The sequence below is a fragment of the Aotus nancymaae genome, unplaced genomic scaffold, assembly GCF_030222135.1.
Source record: "Aotus nancymaae isolate 86718 unplaced genomic scaffold, 86718_ANA_hifiasm-v0.15.2.pri h1tg000010l, whole genome shotgun sequence".
NCBI classification, from domain to species: domain Eukaryota; kingdom Metazoa; phylum Chordata; class Mammalia; order Primates; family Aotidae; genus Aotus; species Aotus nancymaae.
The window spans coordinates 78,645,074-78,667,509 of record NW_026988421.1 but is presented as its reverse complement, the minus strand read 5'-3'; the positions used below and the strand labels follow the sequence as shown (position 1 = coordinate 78,667,509).

The 22,436-nt window shown below is 38.5% G+C and overlaps 1 protein-coding gene across 5 annotated transcripts in view; it reads right to left on the bottom strand.

Annotated features, from left to right (window-relative positions):
• Positions 1-22,436, bottom strand: part of BMPR1A (bone morphogenetic protein receptor type 1A) — a 164,989-nt gene that overhangs the window by 11,287 nt on the left and 131,266 nt on the right. For all 5 annotated transcript variants that reach the window (XM_012472618.2, XM_064374415.1, XM_012472615.2 and 2 more), the window contains 3 exons: positions 15,588-15,684; positions 15,346-15,445; positions 3,771-3,915 (listed from right to left, as the gene is read on the bottom strand). In XM_012472618.2, coding sequence (XP_012328041.1) covers positions 3,771-3,915; positions 15,346-15,445; positions 15,588-15,684 — 342 coding nt within the window. The remainder of the gene's footprint in view (positions 1-3,770; positions 3,916-15,345; positions 15,446-15,587; positions 15,685-22,436) is intronic.

Sequence of the window (22,436 nt, the reverse complement as noted above, 5' to 3'; positions counted from 1 at the left end):
TCTTTTTGAATGTCCAGTTCCTATTTAGAGTGCTATTTTCTCATTTAAACACCTTCAAAGCACACATAACCTCTCACTTGCTGCACTTAACACGATCATAACTTTATTCTTATTTACATATGTATTTGCTTGAATTCCATCCCCTGCTCACACAATATAGGTATTTATTTGAGACAATATCAGAAGTACTTTAATATTTGTTAACTACAAGATGTACATGCACTGTTATCTTTCATTTTCAGAAGCATTAGTGATCATTCTAAATTAAAAAGAACACTATATTCCAAGTTGGAAATGCTTCTAAAATGGACTAGATTTTGTGCAAACCTAAACTGACTTCATGTATCATTTATTATAGAATCCTTTTTTAAGTTTTGTTTTGTTTTTTTGGGAAAGAGTCTCGCTCTGTTGCCCAGGCTAAAGTGCAGAGGCACAATCTCAGCTCACTGTAACCTCTGCCTCCCAGGTTCAAGTGATTTCCTGCCTCAGCCTCCGAGCAGCTGGTATTAGGCATGTGCCACCAAGTCTGGCTGGCTAATTTTTGTGTTTTTAGTAGAGATGGGGTTTCACCATGTTGACCAGGCTGGTCTCGAACTCCTGACCTGAAGTGATCTACCTGCCTCGGCCTGTAAGTTTTTTTTAAAGTCAAGATTATTAGGTATAATTTATATAAAATAATACACTTTTTGAGAAAAGTACAAGCCTTAGTGTAACAAATCTGTATCATGTAATCACCAATACCACAAATAGAATACAGAACATTTTAATCATATTAAAAAATTATCACTTCTTGGCCAGGTGCAGTAGCTCACGCCTGTAATCCCAGCACTTTGAGAGGCCAAGGTGGGTGGATCATCTGAGGTGAGGAGTTTGAAACCAGACTGGCCAACATGGCAAAACCCCGTCTCTACTAAAAAATTACAAAAATAAGCCAGGCGTGGTGACACACGCCTGTAATCCCAGCCACTCGTGAGGCTAAGGCAGGAGAATCACTTTTGTGTAGCCTTTTGTGTCTGGCTTCTTTCACATAGCATAAAATTCTTTTGAAATACACCCACTGCTGCTGCTGCATGTGTTAGGAGTTGTTCCTTTTTACTGACAAGTAGTATTTCACTGTATGAAAGTACCAGCATCTGTTTATTCATTTATCAATTCATGAGCTTTGGGGTTGTTTCCAGTTTATGTTCATTATAAATAAAACTGCTAAGAACATTCACATTCAGGCCTCTGGTGCGATAAGTTTTCATATCTCTTGGGTAAATAATTAGCAGAGGATTGCTTCATTGTAAATAGAGTATGCCCTTAACTTTCCAGACAATTGTCAAACTGTTTTTCAAAATGGCCATACCATTTTTGCATTCCAGTCAGCAATGTATAAGATTTCTAGTTGATCTACATCTTTGCTAGCACTTAAAACTGTCAGTCTTAGCCATACTAGATGTGTAGTAGCATCTCATCACTATGCTTAATTTGCATATCTGCTGATGCTGAGCATCTTCTGATGTGCTTGTTTGCCATTCTTGTATCTTCTTTGGGGAAGTGTCTGTTCAAATATTTTGTCCATTTTTTTTTAATTGGGAGTGTCATATTGGAGTTGTAAAAGATCTTTATATATTTTGCACAAAAACCCTGTATCAGATCTGTTTTGCCAATCTGATTTGTCTTCTCATTTTCTTAACAGTGTCTTCTAAATAGCAGTTTTAAATTTTGATAAAGCCTGATTTATCATTAAAAAAAAATGATTCATGTTTTCTATGTACTGAGAAGTCTGCCCAAACCAAGGTCACAATAATTTTTTTCAGACATTTTCTTTTAGAGGTTTTACACTTTCTTGAATTGCTGCATTTCAAGCTAATTTTGCATATAGAGTGAGAAGGTAAGGGCTGAGATTAACTTTTTGATAAACGGATTCCTGATTTTTCCTGCACCATCTGTTAAATGGACTGCCTTTTTCCAGTTGAATTATTTGGGTATCTTTGTTTAAAAAGAAAAAAAATCAATTAACCACTTAAGTGCATGTCCCTTTCTAAACTATATAATCTGTTCCATTGATCTATCCTTAAGTTAGTACCAAACTGTGATCATTATTGAGCTTTACAGTAACTTCAGAAATCAGGTAGTGATTCCTTTGTTCTTCTACTTAAAAATTGTTTTGGCTCTTCTAGTCCTTTGCATTTCCATGTAAGTGTTAGAATAAACATTAATTTATATAAAAGTTGGCTCTGATTTTAATTTGGATTCAAATGAAATTACAACCAATTTGAAAAGAAAAACTGAAATCTTAATACTAAGTCTTCAGATTTATAAACATCTCCATTTATTTAGCGCTTTATTAATTTCTTCTAGCAATGTTTTATAATTTTCAGTGTGCAGGTCTTACATAAACCTTGTTAGGCTTATTCTAAATATCTCATGGTTTTTGATGCTATTTTAAATGATACTGTTTTTTAAATTTCTTAATTGTTGCTAGTGCATATAAATTCAATGACATTTATATAATGATTCTGTATTCTGAAACCTGATAAACTCAATTACTGGCTGTAGTAGTTTTATTGTATCATTCTTGGGATTTTCTACATAAACAATCATGTCTGCATATGAAGGCAGTTTTACTTTCACCTTTCCAATTCAATTAGAGTTATTTAATAAGATAAATTATAAAATTAGGATCAGGTTGGGTACGGTGGCTCACATGTCTAATCCAAGCACTTTAGGAGCCAAGGTGGGAGGGTCGCTTCAGGCCAGGAGTTTGAGACCAGCCAGGCCAACACGGCGAAACCCCACCTCTGCCAAAAAAAAAAACCACACACACACACAAAAAAATTAGCCAGGTGTGGTGGTGCATCTGGTAATCCCAGCTACTTTGGAGGCTGAGATGAGAATCGCTTGAACCTGGGAAGCAGTGGTTGCAGTGAGCCAAGACTGAGCCACCACACTCCAGCCTGGGAGACAGAGCAAGACTGTCTCAATAAAATAAAAACAAAACAAAATAAAATGAAATAATAAGAGATAGTTTCTTTCAACTAATACCACTAAAAACTAAAACCTATCTGGAGATCTAGTGTTCATAATACAGGTCCTCTCAAACAAGAGTTCCCTCAACCCATAAATCTGAGTATTTCTGTATATAAATGAACCTGCTGGGATTATTTTTTTCCCCCGATACCAAGAATCAGTCTAACTCTGTTGGAATTTATTTGCAATCCCTTTAAAATTATTTTTATTGAACTATGTTTTGGTAATAGTTTTTTTATTTTTAACTGAACTGTATCTTGGTAAAACACATTGAATATGTTTTGGTAGTAGTATACTGAGAGACGTATCCTCTCTAAGAATATCTGTTGAAGAAGCCTCTTTTTGATTTCAGAATCTGAAATAGTTACAGTTCCCTCAATCAATCAGTATAATCTTATAGATGCAAGGAATCTTATACTTTTAAGTTGGCTGATAAAATGCTTAGAGCAAATCTTGTGAGCTAACTCTTGCCCTTCATACAGAACTTCATGATCTAACTTTCCCTGCCCTCTCTATAGGACTTGGTTCCTAACCTTGTTTATAGCTCTATCTTACTTGCCTATTCTATTTTTCTTGGTTCGTATTTCTTATTTTTAACTAATTTCACCTTGCAATACTGCATGCCTCTTTCTAAATAAGGAAAAAAAAATGTGTCCAGTATTGTTCCCTGATCTGCAATAATTATGCTGTCCAGCATCATGAGGACACATTTTAAATCAACACACCGTTCATATTTACATGAACTTTCAACTTACCAATAAAGGTAGTCCAGACCCACTACCAGAACTTTGTGACTGATCAATAAGGTCTTTTAGTGATTCTCCAACTGGAATAAATGCTTCATCCTGTTCCAAATCACGATTGTAACGACGTCTGCTTGAGATGCTCTTGCAATAGTGTCTTTTAAAAAAACAGAAAATAATCTACATTAAAAATCAAAAACTATAAAACCCTAAGGTAAGAAAAACCTTGAGGTTCTCTACACTGTTACCCTTCCTTCAGACAGAATTCTACCCAAATTAGCCTTATCAGTGGATAATATATACTGTTAACTACATCTAGAAATGGAGTTTAGAGTTCTATGTATCATGTTAAAATGGAAAGATGTCTATGTTGTATTGGTACATAAAAAGAAACTATCAAAATCAGATACGAAGTGTCATCCTAGCTATAAAAAATAAACAACTTCAAAAAATCACAATATAAATTTCTCTACATTCTAACCCAAACCTTGAAGTCCTATTTTCATACTTTTGCCAACTTGACAGATATGAAATGCCTTCTTTTAATTTGCTTTCCTCTGGTTACTAGCGAAATTGAACTGTTTTTCCACAGTTCAATTTTTTTCTGTGAACTGCCTTTTAATATTTTTAACAAACACATGTTTTTTGAGATAGAATCTAGCTGTACTGCCCAGGCTGGAGTGCAGTGGGACGATCTCAGCTCACTGAAACCTCTGCCTCCCAGGCTCAAGCGATCCTCCCACCTCAGCCTCCTGAGTAGCTGGGACTCCAAGTGTGTACCACCACGCCCAGCTAATTTTTTTTTTTTTTTTGTATTTTTAATAGAGATGGGATTTCGCTATGTTGCCCAGGATGGTATCAAATTACTAAGCTCAAGTGATCTGCCGTTTTGTCCTCCCAAAGTGCTGAGATTATAGCCATGAGACACTGTGACTGAACAACCTATTCATGTTTATTGCACATTATTCAACTGAAGTGTCCCCTGACTCTTCTCCTCACTGATTTGTAGAAGTTAATCTGTACGCCAAATCTTGACAATGTGTTTCAACAATCTTCTCAGTCTGTGATTGTCACAGCATTCTCTTGAAGGCATTTTTACGTCAGTTTTTAAATTTTAGTGTAGACGAATTAATCTTTTTTCTCCTGGGATCAGGAGTTGATTCTAGCACAGGAGTTCAAGATGAGACAAGCCTGGGCTCAAAGCAGTCCTCCTGCCTCAGCCTCCCAAAGTGCTGAGATTGTAAGATTACAGGTGTGACCCACTGTGCCTGGCCTGGTTTTAACATATTGATTCTCTCATTTAGTCATATGATCCATTCAGAATTTATAATATATAATGGAAATTAAGAAACAAAGTATTTTCCATGTAAATAGCCCAATGTGCTTAACCATTTTTATAATTTTATTTTAAAACTTTATATGGGTAACTGACTCAAATGGTTTAAAATTCAAAAGGCACAAAAGAATACATGGCAAAAAAAAATCTCCCTCCCAGCTCTATCCCTAAGCTGTCAAGTTCACTTCCTTAGAAGTGAACTATTTCCCTATTTCCTTAGAAACAGAAGTACTTCCGGTTTCTCTGGTAATTTTCTGGAGACCACCGATGCCATCCTGCACCTTGCTTCTTACCTGGAATATCATTTCACAGAAGTACATGAAGTATCACCCTTTTCTTTAATGGCTAGATAGTATTCCACTGTATGGGTGCTAAGCATTCACCTACTGGTTATTTATTTATTTACTTACTAACTTTCTTTACTTACTTACTTACTTTACTTACTTAGAGGAGTCTCACTCTGTCGCCCAGGCTGCAGTGCAATGGCACAATTATGGCTCACTGCAACCTCCACCTCCTGGGTTCAAGCAATTCTCCCTGCCTCAGCCACTTGAGTAGCTGGGATTACAGGTGCCTGCCACCATGCCCTGCTAATTTTTGTATTTTTTTAGTAGAGATGGGGTTTCACCATGTTGGTCAGGCTGGTCTTGAACTCCTGACCTCAGGTGATCCACCCATTTTGGCCTCCCAAAGTGCTGGGATTATAGGCATGAGCCATTGCACCCAGCCACCTACTAGTAATATTTAGACTGTTTCTAGTCTTATTGCATGCAAGTGTGAAATACAATTTTCTACCATATCTGCAGTAGGAATTACTGAATTTGGAACTTTGATGGAGTGGCCTGCTGACCTCCTTAAAGGCTGCACCAGTCGGAATCTCTCCACCAACTTATGAGAATGCCTACTTTCCCTACACCTTTATCCCTACCCTTGTGTTATAAACTTTTAGAACTCAGTTTTAAACTTTATCAAATTTTATATTTATAGAACTGAATATTTAGTTTTATCAACATCTTTACTCACTTAACTCTTGAATGTCATACAGTTCTCCATGGCTTGGCAACAAAAAAGCAGTCCCTTTGTCTCCTCCTCCCATCCATTTTCCACTTCTTAGAATAAAAAATATGACTTTTTGAAGCTTATTTAATATTTACCTCATCCATTTTTTTTTTTTTTTCTGAGATGGAGTCTTGCTCTGCTGCCTAGGCTGGAGTGCAGTGGTGTGATCTCAGCTCACTGCAACCTCCGCCTCCCGGGTTTGAGCAATTCTTGGAAACCCCAAGTAGCTGGGACTACAGGCACATGCCACCATACTAGGCTAATTTTTGTATTTTTAGTAGAGTTGGGGTTCCACTAGTTGGCCATGCTGGTCTTGACCTCCTGGTCTCAAGTGATCCACCCACCTCAGCCTCCCAAATTGCTGGGATTACAGGAGTGAGCCAGCACACCTGGCCCTCATTATTTCTAAATAGCATCCTTACATTTGACATTTTAAGTTTTTCAGTCTTAGGCTTTAACTACTGATCTTACACTGAATATTTATACACTTTAACTACTGATCTTACACTAAATGAATATGACAATTTAAGTGTTCATTTAACATGCTGAGGCTTCCCAAAACAGAAATACTTCCATCCTCACATCCTCCTGACGCCGTTACATTATTTGTTTAGCTCAACATTTGGTGCTTGCATTGTTTTGACTACATAAACTCTATCCACATGTGGCCCTCGCTGTACATAACATGACTATTGTTTTCTTTCCTGCACACCCTCTTCCCCGCTTCCTAGAGCACAGGCAAAGATCCATTACTTTGGAGGGAGAAGCAGCAGCAAAATCCCTCTGCCTCTTGGGAATGTTGAGGAAATGCTTCCTGTGCCCTGACCAGGTTAAGATCTTCTGACGCTGAGAAAGAGGAGAAGTTGACACCTTTCTCTCTCCTTGTGGGCATAGGATCCTACAGCAGGACCACATAGAGGTCAGCTACCTCTGCAGGAGGAGGTGCAGGAGCCCTGAGGAAGCTGCATCCTTAAGTTCTAGCAACACGGAACCTACCTAAGGACAACAGGCATGCCCCCTCACTTTCCACCTGTCCTCTAATGTGAATAACACGCAACATCAGATGACCTCTGCAGGAGGAGCAAGAACATGAACTGTGACTCCCACGGAGGTGCAACCATGTGGTAAGAGCTGAAAGCTAGGGGGGAAGCAGGAATTCAGAGAAAAACCCTTCCTTCTGCACTCAAACCCCCACTCCAAGCAAATGAACAGCAGCCCATCACTGAAGGAATTTGAAACTTGTGAGGCATTGAAGGCCCAGACCCAAACACTGAACAAAATCCTAACCCAAATCGACTCCTGACTAGACTGAACACCTTCTGCCTATCAACAGCCTAAGAGGAGGTGAGCCCATTTCAGGAGTATGCATTTATCTCAATGTCTGTTGTTCTTTTTAAAACTGATATATAATAGTTGTACATATTTTGGGGGGTCCATGTGATACCTCGACGCATGTATACAATTTAAAACGCATAAATCAGAGTAACTGGGATAGCCATCACCTCAAATATTTATCTTTTGGTGGGGAGGAGGAGACAGGGCCTTGCTCTCTCACTCAGGCTGGAGTTCAGTGGCGTGATCTTGGCTTACTGCAACCTCTGCTTCCTGGGCTCAATCCTCCCACCTCAGCCTCCCCAGATATGGAGCAGCTGGGACCACGGATGTGCACCACCATGCCCGGCTAATTTTTTATTTTTTGCAGAGATGGGGTTTTGCCATGTTGCCCAGGCAGTATCTTTGTGTTGGGAATATTACAATTCTTCTCTTAAAAAGATGAGCAACTTTGAAATATACAATAAATTACTATTATTTCCCTACTGTACTACCAAATACTAGAATTTATTCCTTCTATCTATTAGTAATTGTATTTTTGTGCCCCATAATCAGCCTGTCTTCAACCCCTCTCCCTCCAACCTTTCTAGCCTCTGTTATCTGTTATTGTACTTACTACCTCTATGAGATCAACCTTTTTAGCTCCCACCTATGATTGAGAAAATGTAATATTTGTCTTTCTATGACTGGTTTATTTCACTTAACATAATGAACTCCAGTTCCATTCATGTTGCTGAAAATAACAGGATTTCATTATTTTTCGGGCTAATATTCCACTGTATAGATCACATTTTCTTTATGTGATTCCACATCTTGGCCACTGTGAATAGTGCTTAAACACAAGGGTGTGGACAGACCTTCAATATACTGATTTTCTTTTGCATATATACTAAATAGTAGGATTGCGAGATCACATGGTAGTTCTAATTTTAGTTTTTTGAGGGGCCTGTACACTGTTCTCCATAGTAGCTATGCCAATTTACATTTCCACCAGCAGTGTGCTAGTTTGGGTTCCCCTTTCTCCATACCCTCCCCAGCATTTATTTTTGATAACAGCCATATTAAATGAGGTGAGGCTGATATCTCACTGTGACAATCTCTGCTATTCTTAACACGATGTACAACATCCAAATAAAGTTATGAGACCCACTAAAAACCAAGGAAAAGTCACTCACTGCCAAGAGGGCAGGCAATCAAGCAGACTAGTCTCAGGCAGCACTTGTGCTGTTGCCACCAAGAGGGCCTGTCACAGAACTGTGATTAAAAGGGAAAGACATCTGGTGAAGGTGGTTAACAGGAATACACAGATGGTGAGTCTCAGCAGAGAAATGAAATCAAACAGGAATGTGAGAAAGGTAAAACATGCTACCAAAGATGAAGAATTATTTTGATGGGCTCAACAGTACACAGCCTAGATGCACAAAGGTGAAGAAAAAAAATCTGTGCATTTGAAAATAGGTAAATATAAGTTACCTGAAGTAAAATACAAAGAGAAAAAAAGACAAAAACAGAAGAATTAAAGAGCTGTGGCACAACACCAAATAATCTAAAATATGTATAATTGGAGTCTCAAAAACGGAAGAGACGGGTAAAAGGACAGATAAAATGTTTAAAAAGAGAGTAGATAATTTTGCAATAATAATGAAAGTTATCAAACCATAGATTCACTAAGCTCAGTGAAATCTGAAGCAGAGTAAATACCAAAAAAGAAACACACACACTTCTAAATGTATTATAGTCAAGTTGCTTAAAGTCAAAGATAAAAAAAGATAATGAAGAAAACATTAAAGGATGCCATGAAAAATATTACATACAGTGCATCAAAGATAAAATTTATATCAGAAGGTATACAAGTAGAATAAAATAAGTGACAGTTTTAAGGGAAACAAACTTGAGCCCACCCAGAATTCTATAGCCAGTGAAAATACCTTTGGAAAATGAAGGCAAAAGACTGCAGACAAAAGCTGAGAGGAATTATGGCCAGCAGACCTGGACTCCAAGAGGTTAAATTAAAGAAATTCTTCAGGCAGAAGGAATACAGTATCAAATGGAAATTTGGATCTAAAACTTAGAATACATGGAGAGTGCTGAAAGTGATAAAAACACATGTAGATATAGGGTATTTTTTCTTATTTTTAATCACTTTAAAAACTAATTGGTAGCTCCTTTTTAAAAAGTCATTCAATTTTTAATATTTAACTACTGTAGGACCAGAAGTCCCCTAAGGACAGTGAGGGTAATGGGCTCATTATAAAGCCAGAAGCAGACTTTTTATTTGACAAATGCATCTGTGAAACTATTTCCCAAGCAGAAATTCTGGGCCAAGGGTGGCTGGCAAACATCAAGACTAAGTATCCACTGTGTGCCAAGCATGAGGGACACACAAGATTCACCATGGGCACTCTTCATAATTCAATAGGAAAGTGGCAATTTACAGCCAGCCAGTTGATTATCAATATTAATGGTTAAGTAATCTCTGCTACCATTGAGATTCCTGTTGAATGGGAAAGCAGACTTTTGGCAGATACACATGAATAAGTAAATGAATACTTGCCAAAGTAAAAAAATGCAAGATAAAAGTAGTAAGTGTTATGGGGATGGATCATAGGATCTAAGCAGTTTTAAGGGTTAAGGGAGTTACAAAAGAGGATGCCAGAGGAAACAACCAGGAACTGGTATATGGTGCAGAATGATGCTTCATCCACAGTGGAGGGAGGCCATGGTTACAGAGGTTTTAGAGAAAGTATCGGTTTTGAGGGTCATGGGTCATGCTGTCATGAATGTAAATGAGACTGAAGAATTGCAGATGTATTTAATCTGGAGGAAAACGACCACATCAGGAAAAAGGAAAATAAAATATTAACGAGGCACACAAAACAGACAAACCTTAGTATGCTGATGGACAGACCTCTCTTTAACTTTAATCTTATCCTTTTACGGTTTGCTATGGAGAACAACTTGTCACTTGTTAAAGTTCAGCTAAATGTGAGTGAATATCCCAAATTACAGATTTTGTATATCTGATCAATAATGAATCTTCACGTAAACTAGCACGTGAAGTTCAAAAGCTAAATAAACAGGGCAGTCACAAAGTTCTACATATGTGTATAAAAAAGCCTAAATGATCAGTTCCTGACAACTGATTCTGTGTTCTGTGAAGTGTTATAGGTCACTGACTTGAGTGTGCATGGCCTGAGTCTCAGATGAGTGGTCTTTTCTGTTCATCTTAAAAGATATTGTTAGTCTGTGTCAGGGTCACTTGGATCTCCATTTCCAGTTCTTCATTTTTTTAATGTGGATTCTTATCTCCACCTGGCCTGTCTTTCCACCCAAAGAACTTCTCTTCACATTTCTTGTTGTGTAGGTCTGAGGGTGTGGAGTTCTTTCAAGCTTTCTATATGACTGGAAGTCTTCACATTATCTTCATTTTTGAAGGATATTTTCTCTGAGTATATAATTCAAGGTCTGTGACATTTTTCTTTGGGTACTTTATTTTTTGGAGACAGAGTCTCGCCCTCTCACCCAAGGTTGGAGCGCAATGGCGCAATCTCAGCTCACTGAAACCTCTGCCTCCCAGGTTCAAGCAATTCTCCTGCCTCAGCCTTCTGAGTAGCTGGGATTACAGGCATGTGCCAGCACACCTAGCCAATTTTTTGTGTATTTAGTAGAGACGGGGTTTCACCATGTTGGCCAGGCTGGTCTCAAACTCCTGATTTCATTATCCACCTACCCTGGCCTCCCAAAGTGCTGAGATTACAGGCATGAGCCACCACCCCCTGCCTCTTTGGGCACTTTAAAGATGCTGGTTCATTATCTTCTTGACTGCACTGTTTCCAACAAAAGGTCTGCTGTCATCCTTAACTTTGTGCCTCTGTAATAGATAATCTGCCTTTTTTCCTTCTTGCTGCATTTAATATTTTCTCCTTATTACTGGTTTTGAGCAATACAATTATCATGTGCTTTTAATGTAGTTTTCTTCATGCTTTTTGTACTCAGGATTTATTGAACTTTCAAATATATGGGTTTATGGTTTTCATTAAACTTGAAAAAGGTGGGTATGGTGGCTCTTGCCTGTAATCCTAGTCCTTTGGGAAGCTGAGGCAGGTGAATCACTTGAGGCCAGGAGTCCGAGACCAACGTAGCCAAGATAGTGAAACTCCATTTCTACTAAAAAGACAAAAATTAGCCAGGCTTGGTGGTACATGCCTGTTATCCCAGCTACTTGAGAGGCTGAGGCATGAGAATCACTTGAACCCAGGAGGTCGAAAATGCAGTGAGCTGAGATTGTGTCACTGTACTCCAGCCTGGGTGACAGAGCAAGACCCTGCCTCAAAATAATAATTAATAAATTGAAAAAATTTGATCATTATTTTGTATGTTTTTCATCCCTCTTCTGGGAACTCCAATTATATCTCTATTAGGCCCTCTGAAGTTGTCCCGCAACTCACTGATTCTCTATTCATTGCTGTGTCTTCATGTTCACTCATCTTTTCTTCTATAGTATCTGTCACTAATTTGATCTAGTATATTTTTCATCTCAGATATTATAGATTTCATTTCCTAAAGTTTCATTTTGGTCTTCTACAAAATCTTTCATGTCTTGATTTAACTTCTGTGAGTACAGTAATAAAAATTATTTTAATGTCATTGTCTGCTAATTCTAAAGTCTGTATCAGTTCTGGGTCAGTGGTTTTGATTGTTTCATTTCTTTCCTCATTATGGGCCATATATTCCTACTTCTTTGCATACCTAGTATTCATTTTTTTGGATGGCAAATATTGTGAATTCTACCTTGCTAGGTGCCAGCTATTTTTATATCCCTATAAATACTGTTGAATTTTGTTCTAGGATACGGTGACTTGGAAATGACATGATCCCTTTAGGGCTTGCTTTTAAAGTGAGACCAGAGCCATGTTTAGTCTAGGGCTAATTATTCCCCACCAATGAGGCAAAATCCTCCTGAGTCTTTCAGTCAAAGCCTATAAATTATAAGGTTTTCAACTGTCACAACTGGTGGGAACAGACCTTACTCCCAGCCTTGTGTGAGCACCAAACACTGTTTCCTCAATCAGTTCAGGTGTTCTTTCCCCAGGCTTGGTGGCTTCCTCACATGCCAGTGCTGCTCAGTACCCAGCTAAGTGTTTGATGGTTATCCTCTGCAGGTCTGGAGCCCTCTGTGAGGCCTGCTCCTCTCCAGCACTCTGTCCTATGAACTACAATGGCTGCTGACTCCCTAGACTCTGGCCACAACTCCTCGACTGAGACAGTCTGCTGGGTACACCTGGGTTCCCCCTGTGTTGTCCAACCCGAAACTCTGTTCAGGGAGACAGTGGGCAATCACAAGGCTCACCTCACTTGTTTCTTGTTTCTCAGAGATCAGTATCCTTCACAGCCTGATACCCTGATTGGCGGCTACTAGTATATGGGTAGGGTTTACTGATTACAAGCCTCACTATAAGATAATCTCCCTGGACCATTTTACTGGGTGTTAACAGCAATATTTTTAGGTTTTATCTCTTGGGCTGAACAGATTTCCCTAAGAAGAAACATCTTATCTGTTGCTTACAGGGCACACACCTGGCTGACAGGGTTCTATACTATGTAGCTGAAGGCACTGCAAGCGGTCTGAGGACACACCACAATGAAAAGTATAGGATGCTCTGCAGTAATGCAGTATGAAAAAAACAAAAAAAGAAAAGTACAGGTAGCTCATATTACAAAGGGTTGATTTCTGAAATATAAACAGCTTCTATAAACCAGAGAAAAAAATCTAAGAAATTCAATGGAAAAACAGGTCTCCCAAAATGAACACGATTTAAATAAAAATATAGATGGCTTTTCCCTTAAAATAAAAGGATATTTAACAATATTTTACTATATACATTACAGGCCAGGTGCAGAGGTTCACACCTGCAATCCCAGCAATTTGGGAGGCCAAGGCAGGTGGATCACTTGAGGTCAGGAGTTTGAGACCAGCCTGATCAACATGGTGAAACCCCCATCTTTACTGAAAATACAAAAATTAGCCAGTTATGGCAATGCATACCTGTAATCCCAGCTACTTGCGAGGCTGAGGCATGAGAATCGCTTGAACCTGGGAGGCGGAGATTGTAGTGAGCCAAGATCGTGCCACTGCATTCTAGTCTGGGAGACAGAGTGAGACTCTGTCTCTAAATAAATAAATAACATAACATAACCAAATAATATATACATTACAGTGCCCTTGTGTAATAAAGGAAAAAATGCGTAAAAAAAGAAAAAAAGTATTTTTATATGAAAAATATTATATTTTATATGAAAAATATAAATTAAAATCACCTTGAAATATTATCACCTGGCAAAGAATCAGCTATTTGACAAAGGACTTTTAGCTTAAAATAGCAGATTGAGCATACTTGCTTGCTTCTACTGGCCCACTAAAACAGCAATAAAGAATTTTTAACTTCTTTATCTAACAAGCAAGGAGAAAAGGAGATAAAATAACAGTAAACATTTTTGGAATTCATGAAGCAGACGAATAAGTATTGACTTTGCAGACCAAAAAAGTCGGATTCTTAGGCTAGAAATTGAGAAAACCAAGAAGCAACCAGTTTACACTATGGAGTTCCCCAAAAACTCAGGAACTGGCCATTGTGGGTATCTCTGGAAGTAAAGTTGAGAGTGACAACTACACTAAGAAGACTTCTTGAAAGTCAGTTTTCAGAAAGTCAGACACTGAATTATCCACTACTGTGTTAACAAATCACTCCCAAACTAAGTGACTTAAAACAGCAATTGTTATCTCCCTGTTTCTGTGGATCATGAATTCAGAAGTGACTTGATTGGGTAGCTCAGAGTCAGACGGCAGTTGAGACTACACTCATCTCAAAGCTTGACAGGAGGCCTCAGTTCCTCCCTGTGTGGGCCTTTCTCAGAGCTAAGTGTCCACACAGCATGATGCCTGGCTTCCCCCAGAGTGAGTGATCCAGGAGACCATGGTGAAAGCTGCAATGCTGTTATAATGTAGACTCAGAAGTCACTTTTGCCATATCCTATTTGTCATACAGATCAGCCCTGATGTGCTACATGAGGGGAGGACTGACCAAGGGGAGGAACCCCAGGCAGTGAGGATCACTAGGGGCCAACTGGGATGCTGGCTACCTCAGATGTGGAGCTCTCCTCTCCACCCCATCTCCTAGTCTAAATAATCTTGTGACTTTCCCGTCACCTCCCTAACAGAAGGTTTCAAGTCTATTATCTGGAAAGACCCAAAACACAGTTTCTCAACTGTGGTACCCCATTGTTGAGGGTGAAGAATTATAATAAAAACGTGGAGGTATGTGAACGTCTTTTCCTCAGTATCTGAAGTGTTTCCTTTATCATATACTAAATTTCTTTATATACTTGAATTTATTTATGGGTTTACTAACTTGTTTCATTAATCCATCTATGTCAGTATGATAATGTTTTTTATTGAAGTTTATGTCCATTAAGGACTGTCTCTTATTATTATTCTTTTTTGGCAACTGTCTTCTGAAATCATGGCTACATGCAAATAATTCTGAAGCTCCAAATTTCTAAAGAAATATAACAAAGTGGGCTTCTTCGGACAGACTGAAAACATTCAGATACAAGAAAGCTCACTATTCCATTAATAAGAAAATTATAAGTATTCATGAACACACAAGAAGTATGAAATTGTGCCCAATTAATTAATTGGCAGTAAGGTCCTTTTTCCTTAAGAGAACTATAGTCTACTTACATAAAGGAGATATACAACCAGAGAATACAAGTTAATGGTTTCTGCAACTGGCTTTACAAACAGCAGTTGACATCTAATATTTGACAAAATATTTTGATTCAAAATAAATTTCTTCTTACTTGTAACAAAAGCAGCTGGAGAAGATGATCATAGCAATTATGCAGACAGCCATAGAAATGAGCAAAACCAGCCATCGAATGCTGCCATCAAAAAATGGACCTGACAATGAAAGTAAACAAGGAAACAAACAATGAAATGAAAAAATAATCTGTAGTGTTAAATTCTAGGTAGCTTGGTTACTGTAAAACCAGAGAAGTTACTTGACTGAGAATCATGCTCTGACTTTTCTTGGCTAACCTACCTATGACAACAGGGGGCAGTGTGGGTTGCAAATACTGGTTACACAAATTGGTCCGACAACATTCTATTGTCCGGCGTAGCTGGGCTTTCGGAGAATCCTAAAAGAAGAGTAATGGTAAAATTAGAAATGGTTTTATGAATTTCTAATGGTAAAATTAGAAATCTTTTATGAATACTAAAAGATTTTTTTAGTATTCATAAAATAACAATTTCTAATTCAGTGAGTGAAAAGGACTTGCAAATTTTATATGTAGAAACAGATTACTGAAAGACTTAAATTTGTGCTGAAATAGTGAAAACTGGAAAATGGCTTTTCCTAAGAACATCTCCATGTGGATGGTGTGTTAAGACACTAGACTAGAACATCAAATCTGAGCTGAGGTAATTACAATCATAAACTGATCGGGTACATATGATCTCACTGTGGTACTGAGATGTGGATTAGATTTATGATCAGACTAAAAATTGGGGGGTATTCTAGTCCGAAGAAAAGGCTGGTTAGCAAGGCGGTGGAGCGGGCAGAGGCCGCTGCAGACCCTGCCTACGCTAGCCAGGTCAGAAGTCATGAGGTCGACATGGAGGCAAGTTGAGCATCCATGGTGAGAGAAAGGCAAACTACGGAGAGCATTCCTGAAAGCTGATTAGAGATTACCAGTCAGAGAGGAGACTGTCCCTAAGATAGCAGAAAGCTAGCACAGAGAAGGATACAGTCACCAGAAGGGCAGCGGCACTTACAAGTGATGTTTTATTTGATTAACAATACAGTATCTGACAAGTTGAATGCTGCCATTTCAGCCAGCCTGGGAGAACTGCCATTCTGGACTAACATGTGAACAGAAAAGAACTGTTTGTCATTACACAAGTAGCAAGAATGTAAGCACAAATTAACCGTGTTATTCTTAATATCAGATGGCCAGAAAGGAAAAGCCTCAATATAATTGGCTATGACTTTAAAAAGGTAAACATGAGCCCATGACTTTAGATTCCATTGGGAAGATGGTCAAGAGCATCTGGAAATCTCCAAATACATGTTTACATTTAAGTTTTATCAATAACTTTTAAACAATTTTTACTTTTAATTGAGCATACAGAGAGAGAGAGAAGAGTTAGGGTTAAACTAGAGAGTCTGAAATAATTCCAGATTCAGAGAAAACTTACATGACAAAAGAAATGAAAAGCACATAACTAATGATGAAATAAAGAAGTGCCAAGCATCCAAGAAGGGTTCCAGGAAGGCTAAAATCAGCTTGGCCTTGCAGAAGAGAAAAGTGGGAAGAAAAACCAAGAAAGGGTTTCTCTGGCAGCAAGGGGAAAAGGATTACTAAGCAACAGATGTACTGCTGACATGATAGTAGGCGATGAGGACAAAAACGTACAATTCTTCAACTCCTGTCTTGTTTCTTCTTCTCTACGAAGGATGCTGACAGGGATGACGAAAGTAGCTCAAACACTACTAGGTAGAAAATGACATCCCAAATGTATGAAGAGACTTTACGATGCTTTTGTATTCTATGAGTGCCTATCTTCTAACCCAGGTGAATTATATCCCAGGAAGATGACAGCACTTGTAAAAGAGATGGCTGAAAGACAGGTGTAATTTAAAGACTTTAGAAAGAAGGAGTGTTGGAAACTATAATAGATAACTGAATGTTATATTACTTTTATTTAAAAGGGAAAAAAAGTAGACTTGAAGCTGGGTATGACTGTGTGTGCCTACAGTTCCAGCTATTGGAAGGTTGACACATGAGGATCAGTTGAACCTAGGAGTTCAAGCCCAGCCTGGGCAACAGAGTGAGACCCTATCTCTAAAAATAGTAATAATATTTTTTAAAAAGAACACAAAAATAGACTCTGCCAACAGATTAAGGCAGCATATTGAGATAAGGTCTCAATATTACAGAAAATACAAGGGTTTTGGAATCAAACAATTTGAATCCTACCTTTGCCAGTTATTCACTTTGTGACCTTGAGCAAGTAATTTTTCTCTGGGCTTTAGTGTGCTAAAAAATATAGGTTAGCTGGGAGCGGTGGCTCACACCTGTAATCCCAACACTATAGGAGGCGAAGGCGGGTGAATCACCTGAGGTCAGGAGTTCAAGACCAGCCTGGCCAAGATGGTGAAACTTCATCTCTACTAAAAATACAAAAATTAGCTGAGCATGATGGCGGGCGCCTGTAATCCCAGTTACTCAGGAGGCTGAGACAGGATCATTGCTTGAACCAGGGAGATGTAGGTTGCAGTGAGGCGAGATCATGCCACTGCACTCCAGACTGCACTCTAGACATGACACTGCTCAGACTGGGCGACAGAGCAAGACTATGTCTCAAAAAAAAAAAAATAAATAAATACAGGTTAAAAAAAAATGAGCTGGGCACAGTGGCTCACATCTGTAACCCCAGCACTTCAGGCAGCAGAATGGCTTGAGCAGAGGAGTTTGAGACCAGGATGAGCAACAGAGTGAGATCCCATCTCTAAAAACATTTAAAAATTAGCCAGGTATAATCACAGCTATACCATAGAAATATAAAAATAAAATAAAAAATTAGCCAGGTATGGAAGCACCCCCATGGTCCCAGTTACTAAGGAGGCTGAGGTGGGAGGATCGCTTGAGCTCAAGAGTTTGAGGCTGCAGTGAGTTGTAATTGCGCCACTGCACTCCAGCCTGGGTAACAGAGCAAAATCCTGTCTTAAAAAAAATCTGCTCTATAGCGTTGTTAGGGGAAACAAGGTAGAATATACTGAATCCCCAAGATACTATACACATATAGGAAATACTCAATAAATTAATTTCCCTTCCTCTGAGCTTGACATGAATCCCAGATGAGATTCTAGACTAGGCCAAAAATCTTATGAGCCCCTAAAGACCCAACGTGACTTCACTAAGAATAAGCAACACCTGACTCATCTCATGTTTGTCTTATTCAGGTTAACTATGTGTCTGGGTTGGCAAAATTTGGGTTTGTCTAGATTACAAATTTGGGTGACACAGTCTTTCCTTTTCCTGTACTCTCCACTCCTACCCTCTGCCCAAGTCAACTTGTATTTCTAGATTTATGTGGGGAATATGAATTCTCATGGGAATGGCAGCAAGGTTTCTATTTTTTTGAGACGGATCTCGCTCTGTTGCCAGGCTGGATGGAGTGTAGTGGCGCAATCTCAGCTCACTGCAACCTCCAACTCCTTGGTTCAAGCGATTCTCTTGCCTTAGCCTCCCGAGTAGCTGGGATTACAGGTGTGCACCACCATGCCCAGCTAATTTTTGTACTGTTAGTAGAGATGGGGTTTCACCACATTGGCCAGGATGGTCTCCATCTCCTGATCTCATGTTCCGCCCCCCTCGACCTCCCTTACAGACATAAGCCACTGTGCCTGGCTGGTAGCGAGGTTTCTGAAAAATAATTTGTAGTATAGGAGGAAACAGAGTAAGTAAAATTTACCAGTGCAGCCTGGGGAGTGGAAGGAACACAAGGCCTGGGGATAGGCACTCACATCTGTTCTGCACCATGCCAGAAACGTGAGGCCTGGTGATAGGCACTCACAACTGTTCTGTGCCACAACAAGAACGCGAGGCCTAGGGACAGGCACTCACATCTGTTCTGCACCACACTTGGCAGTATGTGAAGGTACTGGGGAAAGGTTTAGGATGAGCATGAGAGAGCTGTACTTGGGTGAGATGCTCTACTTGGGTGAAGTTTACCAAGAAATACAGAAAATTAGGTAAGTGCTGGTAAAAATTTTTGCTGATATAACCCAATTCTTAAAAGCAACATATCCCTCACATATTTTTCAGGTGACACCTAAAAATTTTCACCATAAATTTAATAATTTCTGGCTTATTGCACATGACACTTTGAAATAGAAGTATTACATCATTTTCAAATAGAAGTGTTATATCAGTTTTTAATGCACTCAGTAGAATTTCCTCTAAATAGCATTGCAATTTGATACCCATTATCATCATTTTAAAAAAAATGAACAAATGCTTCTTTTAACAGTGAGATATTTTATACTAGAACTCTTATTTCTTCTTGAACTCTTATTTCCTTTCAGTATCTCCCACAATAATGTCCTAAAGTAATATATAACTGTCCACATCAAAGATAAGTACATAAATTCTTTTATTTCCTGTAACTGTATGTCTTTAAGTCCTAGAAAATTATTCTCATTTATCATAATCATTATTAGCATAAAATTGATCAAAACAATATATATGTTACAATCTTTATTAAATATAAACTTAAGAAAATGTTACCGGAAAAGGCATTTTTTTTTTATTTTTTTGAGACAAGATCTGGCTATCACTCTGCACACTGGAGTGCAGTCATATGATCTCAGCTTACTCCCAGGCTCAAGCCATTCTCCCATCTCAGCCCTTTTTTTTTTTTTTTTTTTTTTGAGACAGAGTCTCCAGGCTAGAGTGCAGTGATGCTATCTCAGCTCACTGCAGCCTCCACCTTCTGGGTTCAAACGATTCTCCTGCCTCAGCCTTTCAAGTAACTGGGATTACAGGTGTTTGCCACCACGTCCAGCTAATTTTTGTAGTTTTATTAGAGATGGGGTTTCACCAAGTTGGCCAGGCTGGTCTCAAACTCTTGACCTCAGGTGATCCGCCCACTTCAGCCTCTTAAAGTGCTAGAATGACAGGTGTGAGCCACTGCACCCAGCTAAGTTTTGTATTTTTGTAAACTGGGCTTTCACCATGTTGCCCAGGCTGGTCTCAAACTTGTGAGCTCAAGTGATCTGCCCGCCTCAGCTTCCCAAAGTGCTGGAATTACAGGCGTGAGCTAGCCTATAATTGCTTAAGTCCTTCCGAAGCATATGCTAAAAATGCCATAAAGATTCTATCATCAAAAATTATTTTCAATGATCTAGCAACTTGGTTGAAAGCAAACAACTGAAAACCATCTGTCAGGTAAACACTGATTTGATATCCCCACATAGCCTATACTGATGTCTTTATTTCAAATTACAACACAGTTTGGAAATTTGAAGTTTTACACCTCAGGCCTTCGACTTGTAAACTAGGAGCGGGTGACTATGAAAAGAGAGGAAGGGAAAGAGAACTGCAGGAAAATGCTTTAGAAGTTTCTGTTCTCAGGCAGAGAAATATTCAGCAACAGGACCTACGGAAGTTCAGGATCCAAAAACCGATTACCTTAAAACTATCTATGTGCTTGTTACCCTTGTATAACACAGTCTGAGTGTACCCAGGGATATGGGTAACAGTGTGAAGACTGCTGTTAAAGAATCAATATGGTCAAAGCTAACATCTGTTAAGCCCTTACTATGTGCCAATTGTGCTAAACTATTCACATGTATATCATTTGATCCTTATAATAATTCCTTCATGGATGAGAAAACAAGAGAGAGGAGTGCGTTGCCCAAAGGTTCATAGCAGTATATAGATTTGAACAGCTTGTCAAGTTTAACTACTAACTTATAATGGTGAATTCAGTTTAGGACAGGCCTACTCTTGGGGCCTGTAGGACATTGGTTATTACTGCTGGGCTCAGTGCCCTAACCAAAGCTCTTTATTCAATTTTTTAAGTGATTAAAAAAATGTATAGTATGTGTGCTTGATAAATATACAAATAGCCTAAAACTGGAACAACTAAATTAGCATCCTTTAAATCCCCAAAAATTAGAGAAAAGGATACTTATAAGATAAAATTCACATAGGCAAATATATAACAACTGAACAGGAAAACTCATTTCATTCCCATCTACTTATTTGTGTGAAGAAACCAACAGCACCAATGAAGAGTGGAGGGGATGTGGCTCAGCAGCAGCACGAGTGACAGGGTGATTTCAGCCGACAGAAAGCTCAATGGTTCGAGAATACGGTGTGACTGCCAAACATCTAACACGAGACTTGGCTGAGTTTAGAAAAAGTGAACAGTTATTTATTCTCTATTTTTTTCCTTGGTCAGACCACACTCAATTCTGCCTATTACACTGAGGAAGTGGAGAGTGAATAACTCTAAAGCTGATCATATAAGGAGCAGCTGAGGTCACTGTGAACTACTATTTTCACTGGGCAAAGACCAGCAGGATGAAGCACTTATTTTACTTAGTAAAGGACTGTCATCTTAAAGAGAGATTAGGTTTGTTCTCTATGGTCCAAAGAGTCGGACAGGAAGATAGATTTGCAGTCATTTGCAAAGAGGGTGATTCCAAATATTAGCCGAGAGGTTGAAACATGTAACCTCTAAGGTTTCTATCCATCCCGAGAATTTCTAAATAATAGGAACAATTTTCTAACATAGCTGAGACTTAAATTATGCACGAACAATTCTATCTGGAGCTGGTGTTCGGAAACACTGGCTCTCCTGGTACAAAATTATTATACAAAATTTTGAAGAGATCAGCTTTATAACCGAGGGCCATGAGGATGCTCATAAACTATTATCATTCTGATTCCTTTGCTGCTGCTTTTAAAGTAGCTCCACTAACACCTCCTTACAAGGCCTTAACATTTTTTTTTTCAATTTTAGTAGTTTCCCTAGAGTTTGCAGTATATCTTTAACATTTCTAAGTTGTCTCAGAGTGATACAAAGGTTATTGTCAATATCTCACAAGTCTTTTCAGTAAATTATAACATCTACAAATAAGTGTGAAAATATCATTTTTGCAGTCATGACAACCTAGGATGATTAAAAACTTTTTATAGTAAAATAATCTGGAATTTCAATTACAATAATCACATTACTTAAAAGGGATTTATTTTTAAAGAAACAAGTTAGCTGCAATTATTGTGTTAAGAAATCTTAGAAACTTTTTCTCATTGAAAATTATAATCAGTAGCCAAAGACGGCTGAAACTTAAAAAAAGACTTTTATTTATTTATTT